The following is a 13,835-nucleotide window of genomic DNA, read 5'->3' as shown; positions in this document are numbered from 1 at the left end:
GACTGACAAACACCAAACCAAAAAACAAACAAAAATCCCAAACTTGATCCACTCAATTTACATGCTGTAAATATAAATTCCTGCTTAGACTCATAGTTTTCCTTCCATTTTTCTATTCATAACCCAGTTATGATGTAACCGGAATAATATTGGTGTAGTTCTAGAACAGGTTACCAATTATAATTTCCATAATTAGGAACGCCTATATTTAAATGGTCATTGTGCAAGTTAAATCCCATTTTTAAATCATATGGAATCCGAAAGTGCTGGGAGAAATAATCTGTAATTTATTTCACTTGTGAAAGCAGTCTTATCCAAAGAAATCTCTCTCATGTTATCCCTCACTGTATAATTTCTTTATAGGTGTTCACACTACTTGATTATTATTTTCTACCTTGCCATCCTACTATTGAAATAAAATGAGTATCACTGTATAGGAGCTACAGGAGCAGAAAGACAATATGTATATGGGTTACAAAAAGATGGCAGGGCAAGTACAGAGCGCGGTTAGTAAACCTCACAGCTTCCCAGGCTTTTTAATCAAAAGTAAGGGCAGAGATTACAAGAGCAAGATTATGTTGAACCCACATATGACAATGGTTAGGCCTCAGCTGGAATACTGTGGGCCACTATTTAGGGCATTGGAGAGAGAAAGTGCAGAGATTTACAAGAATGGTTCCAGCGATTAGGTCACTTCCATTAAAATTTAAGAAGTTGGGGTTGCTCTTCTTGGAGAGAAGTTGACTAAGAAGATTGATTGAGGTTTCCAAAATCATGAGGGGTCTGGACAGAGTAGACAGCAGACAATTGCTTCAGATCACAAAAATTTCAAGAACAAGAGGGCGCAGATTTAAATCGATTTGCAATGAAGTAAATGTGATGCCAGAAATTCTGGAAATAATGCAAACATTGAACAAGCAGAGTGTGTCAGTCTTCACTGTAGAAGACATGGATAATATCCCAGAGATACTTGAAAACTAGGAGGCAATTGTGAGGGAAGAACTTAAATGTCAATGGTCACCATGGAAAAGGTGCCTGGAAAACATCCAGGTCCGCGTGCCTTGCTAAGAACATAAGATGGCCTACATCCCAAGCTTTTAAAAGAAATGACTGACGAGATGATTTAGAAGTTTTGGTTATCATCTTCTAAAATTCTTTGGATTCTGAAGAAAATAGCTAACATAACTTTCTTCAAGAAATGAGAGAGACAAGCAGCAGGAAACTACAGGCCAACTAGCCTAACATCAGACAATGGAAATTGGTAAAATTCATTCAAAAGGCTATAGCAGGATAATAAGAGTACAACGGCATCAGGCAGAATTAGCATTAACCCTCTTACAAGAATCACAAAATGTTAGCGAGCAGGTACAGGTGGTGATTGGGAAGGCAAATGAAATGGTGGTGTTTATTACAATGTGAATGGGAAGTAAAAGTAGGAAAGTTTTACCGCACCTGTACAGAAAACCTTGGCGAGACCATATCTGGAGGACTATGAACAATTTGCCCTTCTTATTTGGAAAAAGTTTGCATTAGAATATAATGGTAGAGTAAAAAATGAGGTCTGCAGATGCTGGAGATCACAGCTGCAAATGTGTTGCTGGTCAAAGCACAGCAGGTTAGGCAGCATCTCAGGAATAGAGAATTCGACGTTTCGAGCATAAGCCCTTCATCAGGAATCCATTCCTGATGAAGGGCTTATGCTCGAAACGTCGAATTCTCTATTCCTGAGATGCTGCCTAACCTGCTGTGCTTTGACCAGCAACACATTTGCAGCAATATAATGGTAGAAGCTGGTCTGAAAAAGTTCACTTTACTGATGCTTAGGATGAAGCGGTTAGTTTGTGTGTGAAAGGTTACGCAGGTTGGGCTGGTACCCACTGGAGTTTAAAAGAATGAGAGGTGTTCTTGGTAATGCATATGCAACACTAAGGGGACTCATTAGAGTGGATACTAGGGAAAGGCTAGTTAGTTCCCATTGAACAGACTACCCTTGCTAACTTTATGGAACAACTTCGGTGTAGCTGCATCGTGATGTACTGAATTTAAAGTTCGTAATGGGGGTGGTGGGGAACCTCCCACCCCCTGCCATTGGCCTGAACATGCAGAAGCGGGAAAGCTGTTATGTTCTTTCATGGCCAAGAAGCTGTTGTGTTCACAATCGTAGTGATGCTACTTTTGAGTTAGGAGGCCTGGGTTCAAGTCCCACCTACTTCAGATGTGTGTCATAACATCACCAAACAGACTGATTAGAAAAAGTACAAAACAATTCCTTCCTGCTTGTATAAATACTCCCTGTTCACTAAAAGGTATGAAATGTTTGCCCACGTGAGAAAAGTAAATTATTGGAAACTGAATTATCATTGAAACAGACTGAGATAATTTAGACATTTAAGTACTTAGCAATTTTTTTTTCAAAAACTATGTTGCTGGCAGTCAGGACCCATGGAGAAGGAGGAGGCAAGAGGCAAAGTTGGTCATTTATGCTAAGAGCATTCTAAAATATCACCAGAAAATGGCAGAGAGAGAGAAACAGATTTTTTTAAAAATTCTAAAGCACACGTGCTGTTATCTTCAAATTGAATAGAATTTTGAAATGTAAATGTATTAGAATGGAACTTTTCTCCCCAGGAGATGAGGAGAGAAGTGGTGAGAATGAGAAACAGTCTGGTGAGTTGGTCGTGGAGAAATTCTCATTTCACATTCTCACCAGCACTGAACGAGAATATTCAAAAGGGGGACTCCTGACTTGAAAGCAATTACATCTTCTAAGTGGTCAGTTAATTGACCATTTAAGGGCTTTGACTCATCAGCTCTTCATTTACCTGCGTTCCCAGCAGGGGAGAATAGTGCTGGTCACCTGCTTGGAGTAACCAGGGTGACCTGCCTGCTCAGTTTGCGAATGGGGGGGCATTTGGGGGGGTGGGGGACAGAGGAAGGTGACTGCTAAAAGCCACCACCCTGTTCATGACTCTAACACCTCCCTCGCTGTTACCTCCACTCTGAGGGAAGCAAGTGAGTCACTGACCCACCATCCACTTCTTGGAGAGGATAACGCAACCAATCGATTTTAGAATGAGGAAGCTGCTAGCCTCAAGCAGAGAAGCCACTGTTGGCATCAAGAACTCACTAATCAGTTCTTAACAAGCTGATTACCAAGAGTGGTGCGTGATCCTGTGGGAGCAGGGAGTTAGTCAACATCAGCATGTCCACTGTTACACTTAGTCAGTAAAAGGGAAATTGTCTTAAATGCTTTGAAATGAATCCTATATGCAAGTATTGACATTTGTTGGAAAATCCTGCAACAGTGCAGACATGCAGCCCACAAAATTTATATGACCTCATATCTTACCATCCGTATTTGTTTTACATTTCAGTTTTCAGGCTGTTTTGCAATGAATTATTTCAGCAGTGACAGCTGTAGATTGAAAAGCAGCTATACCAGTTCAGGCCCCTAGCACTGTGGAGACCGATTTCCTGGCAACTTTTCAGATATTTTCAATGACTGAAACCAAACATAAAAAATGAAATTTTAAACAACAGGAAGACATTTAATAAAAGGATGACAAGCAATCTCTAGATACCAGGCGAAACATGGGTGACTTTATCTCACTGAATTGTTGGAGATGGATAAACCAACACTGTTTGCTTATGGGAAAGAAGTATTGAAAACTTTATTGAACATTGAACTTGAACCATTGCAAAAACAGTGCAAGCCATTAACCGTGGTCAGTATAAAACAACACTCATTTTAGCATTGCAATCAGAAAACTGGGAAATTGTTTATTCAGAGTTAGAAATGCATTTTGTTCTCGTTTTTTAAAATTACTTTTGAGACTTCTGATCATAGATCATGCTTTGAGTTAGGAAACAAGACAGGTTAGACCTTGGACATTCCTAATATTGTTTGGTGAATTGCCTGGAAAGAGTGATTTAACTTGCTCTGATGGTGAAACTCTTCAGTCAAGAGACAAAGTTTGGATAGTGTCAAAAGAATCAAGCAACTAGTCTTCTGCTTTACAGACAAATGGTCAGTTATTGAGCTAATGGGATAAGGAAAGATATGTTGTAATATCCATAGATTTAGATGTAATTTATGATGAAGATATTACTTAGCATTACAATGCCTTGAAACAGGCATTCCGTATGTTAGTTACAGCTGATTTAGATTTTCAAGGATGTTGCCAGGGTTAAAGGATTTGAGCTGTAGGGAGAGGCTGAACATGCTGGGGCTCTTTTCCCTGGAGCATCGGAGGCTGAGGGGTGACCTTATAGAGGTTTATAAAATTATGAGGGACATGGATAGGATAAATAGACAAAGTCTTTTCCCTGGAGTTGGGGAATCCAGAACTAGAGGGCACAGGTTTAGGGTGAGAGGGGAAAGATATAAAAGAGATCTAAGGGGCAACTTTTTCACGCAGAGGAATGAACTGCCAGAGAATGTGGTGGAGGCTGGTACAATTGCAACATTTAAGAGGCATTTGGAAGGATATATGAAATAGGAAGGGTTTGGAGGGATTTGGGCCGGGTACTGGCAAGTGGGACGAGATTGGGTTGGGATATCTGGTCGGCATGGACAGTTGGACCGAAGGGTTTCCATGCTGTACACCTCTATGACTCTATGACTAGAATAGTATTCCCCAAACCAGTTTGAAAAAAAAGAGTTTAAGTTGCCTGTATTTATGACACCAACATCTATTTTGTGGCCTCAGGTTTTTCCTCAATGAACACAGAGGGCAGAGAGAAGTGAATGGCAGGACTTCAAAAACTATGCTTTGTTAAATTTTATCTGTGAATCAAAGGTAATGCTTTGAATAAAATGATATAAGGTTCATTTTTTACAGATCAAGGGGTGTTTTTTTAACATGCAATTAGGAATCAGAAGTCTAATTATGGAGTAATAAATGGGAAATAACATTGTGTGTCATAGCTAAACATTGAATCTTCAAGAGATTTGGGGAAATTAAAATTTAGACAATATCATATCAATTTATGCTTTTAAAATATACAATAATTAATTGGGAGCCCATGCAGCAGGAGCTGTACTTCTATTCAAGAATGTTTAGGCACTTTCCAATGATTGGTGATGTTTTTTCTAAAGCAAGGTGGCTAAACTGGTCATTAAAAAAATGTTTGCACACTGGTGTTTTAATATTTTGCAGGATACACATATCCCACATATTAAGAATATAAATTCAGTTACACATTCTGAAGGGAGAGTGGTGGACAGAGTTCTGACATTTGTTTGTTGCACTGTTGTGTCTTTGATGTCATAGATCTATGTTCTTTCTCAGTAACTTCTTTACCCAGTCAACTCATCAGCTTCAAAACACTGGTTATAAGTTCATAAATAATCAAATAATTGAAAGGAGCTAAAGGAATGCTAAGGTACACAATAGTGATTTCAACATTTTGATCTCTTTGCGCAAATGTGCCATTTCTTAGCTGCATCATCTAGTTACAAATGCCTGCTGCTCCACATGGATTTCATGCTCTAGAATTATACTGTTTTGTGCTGTGAATCCTTTCATTACTTAATGATTTCATTTCTATGCTGTGTAGATGAGACTCAGCTCATGATGCCTGCCATCAGAACCAGCATTGAAAAGTTTCACATGGCTGGGCAAGCCTTGCCACCTGGATTTCCTGCTCCATTTTTATTCGCTGATGGACTATCTTCAATAGAAACACTTCTAACCAATATTCAGGTAAACTTAAATAGCATCAAAAAGCTAAGGACATTACTGTGTGTTTATTGTGATATAATGGTTTTCTAAACATTGAAGTGCACATCGATCCCATTGCAATCAAATTATGGGAGGGAAACCCAACTGGGCAGATGCGGTGGCAGCGGAAGGTGGGGACATCCATAATTGTGAATTTAAAATGCCTGATGTTAAAAGAGGAAATATGTCTTGTATTTATAGCAAGATTGTACAGTGCTTCACAGTAAATGCAAACAAAATGCACACTGAGCTGAGGGTGATAACTTGTGCTTAATCAATTTTGGGTTGAAAGAGAGATACATACATAATGGAGGTGATAAAGGCCCCACATCACCTCTTTTGGGAAGAATCACCTGGATTAAGTGCTATTCAGGCACTGACCAAAGTGATTGTGTTCCCAAGGATCAAGGACCCCCAGGGCCCACTTAACAAGAGCTGTTGGTCAGAGTTTGGCCATTCTTCATTGCTGAGGAATGCCATTGGTGGGATGCTGGTGCAGGTTGCCTGTTCCCAGTATGACATCATCCAAAAACCCATGATCGTTGATGGCACAGGCGAGTGAAAGTGGGAAGTAGGGAGGAGTGGGGTTCACATAGGGTCCATTACAAAGGCATAGCGGTAGTTCTCAGGAGTCCCCTCTAACCTTCCCCTCCTAATGTTGGGACCAAGTGCCTTTGAACTTGGAAGTATGGAGGCGCATGGAAATTAAAAACGGGGAGGTTATGGTGTAGCTGTATAACATGTCGGTTAGGCCAATGGCTATCACCTGCAGTTCTGGAATCCAAAGATAGACTTAGGGTTATTTTCATTAGAGCAGAGGAGACTGATTGGGGAGCAGTGGGAATGTATTTGATATGTGTAAAATTATGAGGGCCGTAAATAGGGTAGACAGAAATAAACTTCATTCCCCTTGATGAGGGATTGATGGGCGGGCTTAGCATTTCTGCAAGGCATTAATTGGCTGCAAATTGTACAGAAGAAAACAAATTCATCTACAGAAGAAAAAGGTGAAGATAGAATTAACATGTACAACATATTATTGATGTTGTTATCTAAATACTTTAAAGTGCACTTTAAAAAATTGATTACCTTAAAACAGTATGCAATATTATATTGTAGCTGATGACAGAATTTTGATAAATCAGTGTGTCGTTAAAGTTGCAGACTGTAATCCAGAAGTACACAGTTGCTGTCCAAAACAGGGACTTCTGTAATTTCCCCTACTGAAAATTTTAAAGCTCATGGGAATCAAAATGTAATAATTTTACAGTAAAGCTGATTACTGCAATGTTTGTAAATTTGTCTATAAATTTAGCCATTGTCTGTTATAAAAACCCAGAGTGTAATGGAAAATAAAGCAATGACTTCAACTGACTGACCTTCACACTGAAATGAAGTTGATTTATTTTTTGAAGGAAACCTTAATATACCCTGATTAGTTTCATTCTGCTCCTAGTTTCAATACAGCATTATTTGTCCTTGATGAACACATGATCAACCTGTAAATTGATGGGAATTTTTTTTTTCATTTATGTTTATAAAGCTAAAAGAAGAATATGCATATCCCTTGTGTCCTTCCTTCTGCAGTAAACCCTGAAGTGAAATGCATTTAACGGTTATTGGGCATCCACTATCTTTTAGATAAGGGATGAACTTGTATTCATACATCATTCTCCTACACGTGCAGATTGGTGATCAGTTCCAGGAACCACTTTAGACCCTGAAGCACTTGCACATTTCTGTTAAATTTCCCAGTTTATTTTATTTCATTGGTTTTGGCTTCTCCATCCTGGTTTTCAATGTTTTCTGTCTTCTCAATGCTGTTGTTTGCCAACATCCTTGTTCTTCCTCCTGTTTAAGGGGAGTGCTGAATCAGTCCCACTTCTGTGGTGTAGCAACTGTATATTTTGATTAATTCCCTAAACTTTCATTATGAATTTGATTGTTGATTTGTCATGAGCAACATATGCATTATAAACAGGCAATCCCTGGCAAAATGTTCTACTTTAGTGAAGACACAATGGGAAAAAAAAGAGAATGAGGCACAATGATGATCGGTTAGGACATGTTACTGCCGATTGAAATTCAGGGCACAAAATTGGCAGCAGTGTGAAGAGTCTTGACATTCAGCTAATTCACTTGTACAAGAAGTGGGGAAATATTATGCAAAATTAAATAGAATTACTGTGGAAATTTGTAATGGCAATTTTAAGTACAGATGAAATGCTATTTTCTGTAACTTGAGAGCATCGGTGAAGCAATCCAAGTGTGACCAGGCTTAACAAGTTCTCAATAAAAAGATAGATGTGATATGTTTTTGCATAACTCACGGATGACTGATAGACTAATTTCTGGTTTTAAAAAAAAGATAACAACTAAGAGATTTGTTTAATAAGATTTAGGGACATCAAATTGTCCTGGCTGAAAGAGAGTCATTTAATCAGACTGGCCCATAATCATGTCCCAAATGATCACAAATTGTAGTCCTTTAGAGATTGCATTTAGCTTAACAGACTTCCAACAACTTTCCACAGTGCAATACTGATTGAGCAGTCCGCTGGGATATTGCTTTAGTTATGGAACAGGCTTGAATATAATCCCTTCCTCCCATCAAAAAAGGCAGACCTAATCACAGGAAGCAGTGATGCAACAAATATGGAAAATTGTAGTTAATAATGATTAATTATATCATTAGCCATTCAACATCTCATGTGTTGCATAATAAATAACATCGGCATGAGCTCAGTCTAATTAAACACTTTGATTTTAAATTAAAAAATACATTTAGATAATATTTACAAACCCCAACCTAGTTTTGGGTGGCAAATCCAATTTAAATATGATATTAGAAAAAAGGTCTATTTGCAAGGTTGCATGTTCAATAGGTTGTTTCCTTGATTAATAGTTTGTAGAAAGTGTTCTCTTTTGAAACTTATTTTGTAAAATTTCAATATGTCTTAATCCCAATAGCTCAATTTCTTCAATACTGCATCAACAGCATTTGCACAAAAGTTCTCAGAATCCCTTCACAATATTCCTTCCTATATTCAAAAGGTGCATATAGACAGCTTTCTCCTCTTTGCAAAAAAAAATTCTACTTCTTAACCAATTGATTTATAAATCTTTAACATTCTTTCAAGTGACATTCGCTCATGTTACTCTTTCAGCCATCACAACCAGCTGTGTGTCACATTACATTCCTCTAAACGTATTTATGCTAATTTATTCTACCTGCTCCCTGTGCCCTGTAAATGTTGGCTGTTATCAGTAACTATGAACTCATTAAAATCTTTGCCATTTCTCTTATTGCTTTTAATTACCTAAAAACTACTGTTCAAACCTCTTCCTCCTGTTATCCTATATTTAATTCAGCTTTTCTTACTGGAGCCTTTTCCTTCTTTTGAATAAATGCAAAAATACTCTCCTTTGCACAGAGACCACTAAAGCTGTTGATTTCTGCATATTCTTTGAAAAAGGCTTAAAACTGCAAAGCTATTAATATTTTATGCAGTAACTGCAATATAGAAAACAAGTGTGCTCAAGAGCTTAGTTCTGATTGGTTGAAAAATAAGTACTTTAAAATTGCTGCAAGATTATGGATGATAATGGTTGAGGACGCACGGGCCTCTAAGTATTTTCCAGATGATGCCTGAAGTAGTATGAAAGTCACCTGTGGCCAGCCTATACATTCAGATATTAGTCATTCTGTAATGTGAGGATTTTTGACAAATAATTAAACTTTTATCAAGTAAAATAAACTTAGCCACCACAAGGCATTTGTTTATCTAAGTTGTAGCTTTACATTGCCTCTGGACCAAACTTAAACTTCTTTTCCCAGGTCAGGAAGTGCCCTGTGCCTGTGCACACTGGTCATTTTCACCTAAGAAAATTACCCAGCACTTAATAAACCCACAGTTTGTACTTCCTATAATAATAGTGATCTGTTCTTGGCCAAACAGACTGAAAAAACCTTCAAGATTCCCAAACTTTGAAAACTGTCCAATTTGTCTCAGAAGGCCAGAGATGCAAAACATTTGTTGTTTTGCTTAAGTTCAGACTGAAAATGAATCACACTTATTAACTCCAATAGATCTGATCAGAGGTGAACATTATTGGTAATTTTTCTTCCTTCCTCAAAAACTTTGACTTCTAATTTAAGTAATGCACCGGGCTGTATTTTTGGTAGGATATTTCATAGAGTGTTAGATAAGAGTTGGAAGATTGTAAAAATATGCAAAAACAAACATTTCTGTTTCCAAACTTATATTAAGGATCTGAATTGTGTTACTGGGAATTTGTTGCTCTAACTTCAGCACTGTTCTGTGATTGTATAGGGCCTGCTGAAGGTGGCTGTAGACAATGCACGTGTGCAAGAAAAGCAGATACAACAGGAGAAGAAAGAACTCAAACTGGAGCTGTTCAGGGAGAGAGAAATGAGAGAAACCTTAGAGCGGCAACTCACAGCAGAACAGCACAATAGAGGTAGGTCTCGTTAAAATGAAGCAGATTAAAAAAACGATAACAGCTTAATGCTCTGCACAAGTTAGACTTGGCTTGATGACACTTCAGATACAAAGATAATAATGGGTGCGTAAGATGAAGAGGCGACCAGCTCAGTAGGGGATAAGGCCCTTATGGACAAATGCATTACAGCACAAAGATTCTGACAATGGATTCCAGAGAGTGACATTGATGGTGATGAAGGTAAAAGGTGGCAAACTACAAGTTCACTCACATAAATAGTCAACAGAGGTGCCAAACCCCAAGTTATGGGAGGGGGAAGAATCCTTGGAATAAATAAAAAGACTTTGTTCCTGCAGGTTTGGGTCATTGGTTAATATTTGGTATCCTGGCAGCAGCCACAAAACCTGTATTCTGTATCAGTCCACCAGTATTTCCGTAACCACATTAGTCCAGTGTTTCTAGACAATAGAAACTGTTCAGTCACCCTGGTTTATGGCTAAGATGTGTAATCTAGTCACACTTGGATGTTAAGCAATGAGGGCTGTGCAACCATATGCAATTTCATCAACCAGACCATTAGGATATTCCCACAATATTTCTATTGGTTCCTCACTCTGGAGAAAATTTGAAATATTTAGCAGAGTGTGTCCTATTTGGTTGAGGTCTTTTATATTTTACGCCACACTTTCCCTCAGTAGGCCACTGCACCTCCCTTTCTCCATGTATCCAGAAGAATAAACTAGAGGAGCAACAAGTTAATTTGACCAATTCCAATTTTCCAACACATCATCCAAGATTGGTTCGTGGTAGGAGTCAACACAGCCTCTATTCCCCATTTTATAGTATCCTTTCCCTTCTCTAAAAAGTATCTCATTGCTCAGTTAGTAGCACTCTCCCTCTAAAACTACAGGAGTGGAACACAAAAATCAAAAAGTGATACCTGCAGCAGTACTGATGGGTGAGGCATTTAATCAAAGCCTCACCCGTGTTCTAAGCAGTGTGCAAATATCCCACATTATGATTTTGAAGAGTATGGGAAATAGGCACCAGTATGATTCAGCCACAGTTCTGGTCAATATTTATATTCCAGTCAACATCAAAAAATAATATCTGATCATTATCACATTACTGTTTGTGGGAACTTCTTTTACGCAAATCATTTTGTTGCAGTGCTTCCTACCTTATTACAGTAGGAACTACATTGCAAAATGCTATTAAATATTATGATCACAAATGGCACTAAAGTATTGCAAATCTTTATTCCTTCCCTCTATTACTGATCAACAGTGTACAGTAGGTGAGTTGGATCTGCAGAGACCTTTTCTCCCTGTTCTGGCTGCAAGCCATTTAATAAAAACTGACTGAATACATGTAAAATCTGCCTCAGCTCTACCCTTGAAAATAATGTCAGTATCTGAGCTGGCAGCTCAGAGTCAGAGACCAAATGATGATGCTTGATGAAGATCATCCTCTTGTATTCCTGCCTGGCCATGTTGCTGTTCCAGGAATGTGGTGGGTGGGTGTTGGGGAGGCAGCCTGTGAATCAGGTCAGTGAGTGGTGAGCAGGGATGTGAAAAACTGGATTTGTTGTTATAGTTACCTTCGGTGGTTTCAATTCAACGCCTAGAAACAGCAAATAGTTTGGCCACTCCAATTATGGACAACATTAGCCCATCAAGGTGAGGCCAATGGCAGTTCCTGCTCATTTAGGTACCCTGACTCCAATTACATACCACTTTATAGTCTACAGCTATTAGGAGGACTTCACCAGTTTCATCTCCAAATCCTTGCTATATTCATGACATTGTCCAACGACTAACTGTTTTAAGAAAAAAGTTTTATTTTTCCTTTTAAAGGTCCCCTCACATTACACACCATCGCTAAATTAAAGACAATAAATGAATCATCCTACTTATTACAAGTCTTAATTACTTTTGGGTGACCATTACAATGTGGGCAAAGTTAAGAATCACTATCTTTCTTCCTTCGAATTGGCCCCGCATTGTACTGATACTGTAGATGCAACAGATAGCAAATTTTGGTTGAAAGTTCTCATTTGCTCTATACTGCATTGTTCCACCAACTCTCTGTCACTAGAATGTCAATTCCATTGTCGTGCTGTAGAAAACCAAAATGGAATCAGTCCACTGCCAATTTTATCTAGATACACATATATAATTTTTCTTCATTAAATTTAATGTTTTGTTTTGATTTAATTAGTTGCATGCAAACTGTGGTACATTTTCTGTTACTCATACAAATTTGCATCCAAATAAACATGCCAAACTAAAGTTTTATTTATATGTTTATGCAATAGTATATCCTCCACCGCAAATGCCGAAAAAACAATAGTTTACAACCAACAAAAAGCACTCCAGCTGTTCCATTTCATAATATTGATGTTCCTATCATTTGAGATCTAAGAAACACGTTTCATAAAAATGTAAGAAATAGGAGCAGGATTGGGCCACAGGACCCCTCAAGTCCATTCCACCATCCAATAAGATCATGGCTGCTCTTTCCATGAACTCAGCTCCACTTACCCACCTGGTCACCATACCCTTTAAGTTCTTTTACTGTTCAAAAATCTATCTTGGCCTTAAAAGCATTCAATGAGGTAGCCTCAACTGCTTCACAAAGCAGGGAATTCCACAGATTCACAACCCTTTGGATGAAGCAGTTTCTCCTCAACTCAGTCCTAAATCCCAACACCCACCTTATTTTGTAGGCATGCCCCCAATTGTAGTTTCGTCCACCAGTAGAAACACCCTCCCTGCTTCCTTCTTAGGGTGGCACAGTAGCACAGTGGTTAGCACTGGTGCCTCACAGCGCCAGGGAGCTGGATTCAATTCTGACCTCGGACGACCGACTTGTGGAGTTTGCACATTCTCCCCATGTTTGCGTGGGTTTCCTGGTTTCGTTCCACAATCCAAAGATGTGCAGGTCAGGTGACTTGGCCATGCTAAATTGCCCACAGTGTTAGGTGCATTTGTCAGGGGTAAATATAGGGTAGGGGAATGGGTCAATCTGGGTTACTTTTCGGAAGGTTGGTGTGGACTTATTGGGCCAAAGGACCTGTTTCCATACTGTAAGGAACCTAATCTATTGCCTTCATAATTTTACATGTTTCTATAAGATCCCTCCTCATTCTTCTAAATTCCAATAAATTTCAACAGTCCCAATCTATGCAATCTCTCCTCATAAGCTAACCTGCTCAACTCTAGAATCAAATCAATTAAACCTCCTCTGCACACCCTCCAGTCCCAGTACATTCTTTCTCAAGTACGGATTTGAAAACTGTGTACAGTACTGCAGCTGTGGCCTCACCAGCACGCTATACAGCTGTAGCATAACCTCCTTATTTTTGAACTCTGTCCCTCTAGCAATGAAGGATAATTTTCCATTTGCCTTCTTAATTACCTGTTGCACCTGCAAACCAGCTTTTTGTGATTCATGCAGAAGGACACCCAGGTGCGTCTGCACAGCAACACACTGCAATTTTGCACCATATTTAAATAATAGTCCATTTTGCTGTTATTCCTGCCAAAATGGATGACCTCACAATTACCAACATTGCATTCCATCTGCCATACCCTTGCCCACTCACCTAACCTTTCTGTATCCCTCTGCAAACATTCTGTGCACTTT

The 13,835-nt window shown here is 38.8% G+C and overlaps 1 protein-coding gene across 6 annotated transcripts in view; it reads left to right on the top strand.

Moving 5' to 3' along the window:
* dacha (dachshund a) overlaps positions 1–13,835 on the top strand; it is a 376,970-nt gene that overhangs the window by 328,718 nt on the left and 34,417 nt on the right. For all 6 annotated transcript variants that reach the window (XM_060832649.1, XM_060832648.1, XM_060832647.1 and 3 more), the window contains exons 7-8: positions 5,560–5,705; positions 10,058–10,205. In XM_060832649.1, coding sequence (XP_060688632.1) covers positions 5,560–5,705; positions 10,058–10,205 — 294 coding nt within the window. The remainder of the gene's footprint in view (positions 1–5,559; positions 5,706–10,057; positions 10,206–13,835) is intronic.

Source organism: Hemiscyllium ocellatum, chromosome 11 (genome assembly GCF_020745735.1).
Source record: "Hemiscyllium ocellatum isolate sHemOce1 chromosome 11, sHemOce1.pat.X.cur, whole genome shotgun sequence".
NCBI classification, from domain to species: Eukaryota; Metazoa; Chordata; class Chondrichthyes; order Orectolobiformes; family Hemiscylliidae; genus Hemiscyllium; species Hemiscyllium ocellatum.
Note: the sequence above shows the minus strand (reverse complement) of the source record. Positions and strands in the feature narration are given on the sequence as shown.